Here is a 2,124-nt window from a genome sequence, read left to right on the forward strand (position 1 = left end):
TAAGTTAATTATGATAAATAGAAACAAGAGCATTCAGATCATAATACCATATCATAATTAGAATTGTATTACATAAACATACACTCCAATAGATATAGAGAAGCCAATTACCCTATTTTTCATTCTTTACTTCATTGCAATGGCAATAAATATATATATTTTAGAAGCTGAAAGAGAGAATATAGAGACCCAAATTTTGTGTAGCAAATTAAATTCATATTTTCCAAGTCCATTATAATATGATTGGGAGACAATAACTCTTGAATTGAACCACTTTATCTATTTGTTTATTTAATTTCCTTTCTTTTTGCGTTTCTTGTTGGGAAAAATTTAGGGAAAGTGATTATCAAGAGTCAACATGTCTTTAAAAATTGTTAGTTTGTTATATGTCACGTCGGAAATTGAATCAAAATAGCCGAAGATTAAAATTTAATGTTTCAAAACCAAACTTTGAAAACTTCATTGATCAAAACTCAAAATTTGAAAGAGTAGGTCTCATTTGAGATCGTCTCACGGATCTCAATCTGTGAGACGGGTCAACCCTACCCATATTCACCATAAAAAGTAATACTCTTAGCATAAAAAGCAATACTTTTTCATGGATTATCCAAATAAAGATCCGTCTCACAAAATATGACCCGTGAGACCGTCTCACACAAGTTTTTGCCAATTTGAAAAGCCAATGGGCATTTTCCTTTAAATAATGGTAAGTTGGTGACATAATTGAGCATTCAGTTTACTATATATATCACAGTATGGTATGTGTAACACACTCGACAAATATGGAGAAGTTTACCACATATTTTATGATGTACTTGATGGCGATGGCCGTAGCCGTGCCCACAGTTTACAGCATGGATACTCCAATAGATCCCCAATCAGTGCAAAAATGGTTCGAAAAACTTGCTAATTCGAAAGAAAAATTAACAAAACTTCACTTCTTCTTCCACGATATAGCAACTGGCAAGAACGAAACTGCTTTTGATGTAGCTCGACTCAACACCTCTCTCCAATCGCCCACGTTTTTCGGTGTAGTCCGAGTGGCGGATGATGCATTGAGAGTGGGCTCACAACCCGATTCCAAGATCATCGGACGAGCCGAAGGAATGTACGGGGCGGCCTCGTTGGAGGAGACTGCTTTGCTGATGACTCTCAACTTAGTGTTCACAGATGGTGACTATAATGGCAGCACGCTTAGTTTATTTGGCCACAATCCCATCGCTCACAAGTATCGCGAGCTAGCCATTGTTGGTGGATCAGGTGTTTTCCGATTGGCGCGGGGGATCGCTACCGTTCGTACCATCTGGTTTAATCTTACCACCTTGTATTTTATAATGGAGTATCATGTCATGGTGTTGCATTATTAATTGAGTAAAACTCTATGTTCTGCAAAGTCATTGTACTAATTAATGCAAGGCAATTGGCGTACCTTTGGCATTTCAAAGAAACGAGAATAAATAGCCCGCATGGGCTTAGCTCAGTTGGTCAGCAGCAGTAAATCTTGGAGCAATGACCAGGGATCGAGTCTCGCAAGCGACAGTGTGGGAGTTAAATTCCCTCCAATGAGGGGGAGCTCCTTGTACGCGGCGTAGCATAAGGTCTAGCTGTTGCTGGTTGGCTGAGTCACCATGATTTACCTCCTCTCACATTCCTGTCGAGCCGGGAGTGAGGAGCGCTTAAGGTGAGCGATTTCACCTTTTAGAGCAAAGAAACGAGAATAAATGTCATCTTTGTAATCATTGCATGTCATGCATAGTTACGGTCTTACGGAAGATACAGTACTTTAATTAGAAACTGAAACTATTATATTGAAATATAAGAAATTAAAATTATTATTATAAAAATTAATAAGCATTTAGTTAAACACAAACCTATTTATTTTATTAGTTGTAACAGAATAAAAAAATCCTCATGATAAAATGTAAAAATGAGAAATTTGTGCGATAAATTCTTTTAAAATTATAGAAATTACAAAAATGTACTCAACTATATCAAAATTTTTCCGTCAATCCTCCTTTTTGTTAATCGGTGTGTTTCATATAAGCATTCCGTGAAAAAACTAGACATGAGAAAAAAAAAAAGCGTAAGTTGGTCGACTAAAATCGTGAATTGACTAATAACGAG

General features: G+C 36.5%; 1 protein-coding gene across 1 annotated transcript; it reads left to right on the top strand.

The window, feature by feature from the left end:
- The first annotated feature begins 778 nt into the window (after positions 1–778).
- Positions 779–1,441, top strand: LOC140809805 (dirigent protein 22-like). Its single transcript, XM_073167536.1, has one exon. It carries the CDS (start codon positions 783–785, stop codon positions 1,365–1,367), a length of 585 nt encoding a protein of 194 aa, XP_073023637.1. The 5' UTR covers positions 779–782; the 3' UTR covers positions 1,368–1,441.
- Positions 1,442–2,124: the final 683 nt, after the last annotated feature.

The sequence above is a fragment of the Primulina eburnea genome, chromosome 13 (genome assembly GCF_022965805.1).
Source record: "Primulina eburnea isolate SZY01 chromosome 13, ASM2296580v1, whole genome shotgun sequence".
NCBI classification, from domain to species: Eukaryota; Viridiplantae; Streptophyta; class Magnoliopsida; order Lamiales; family Gesneriaceae; genus Primulina; species Primulina eburnea.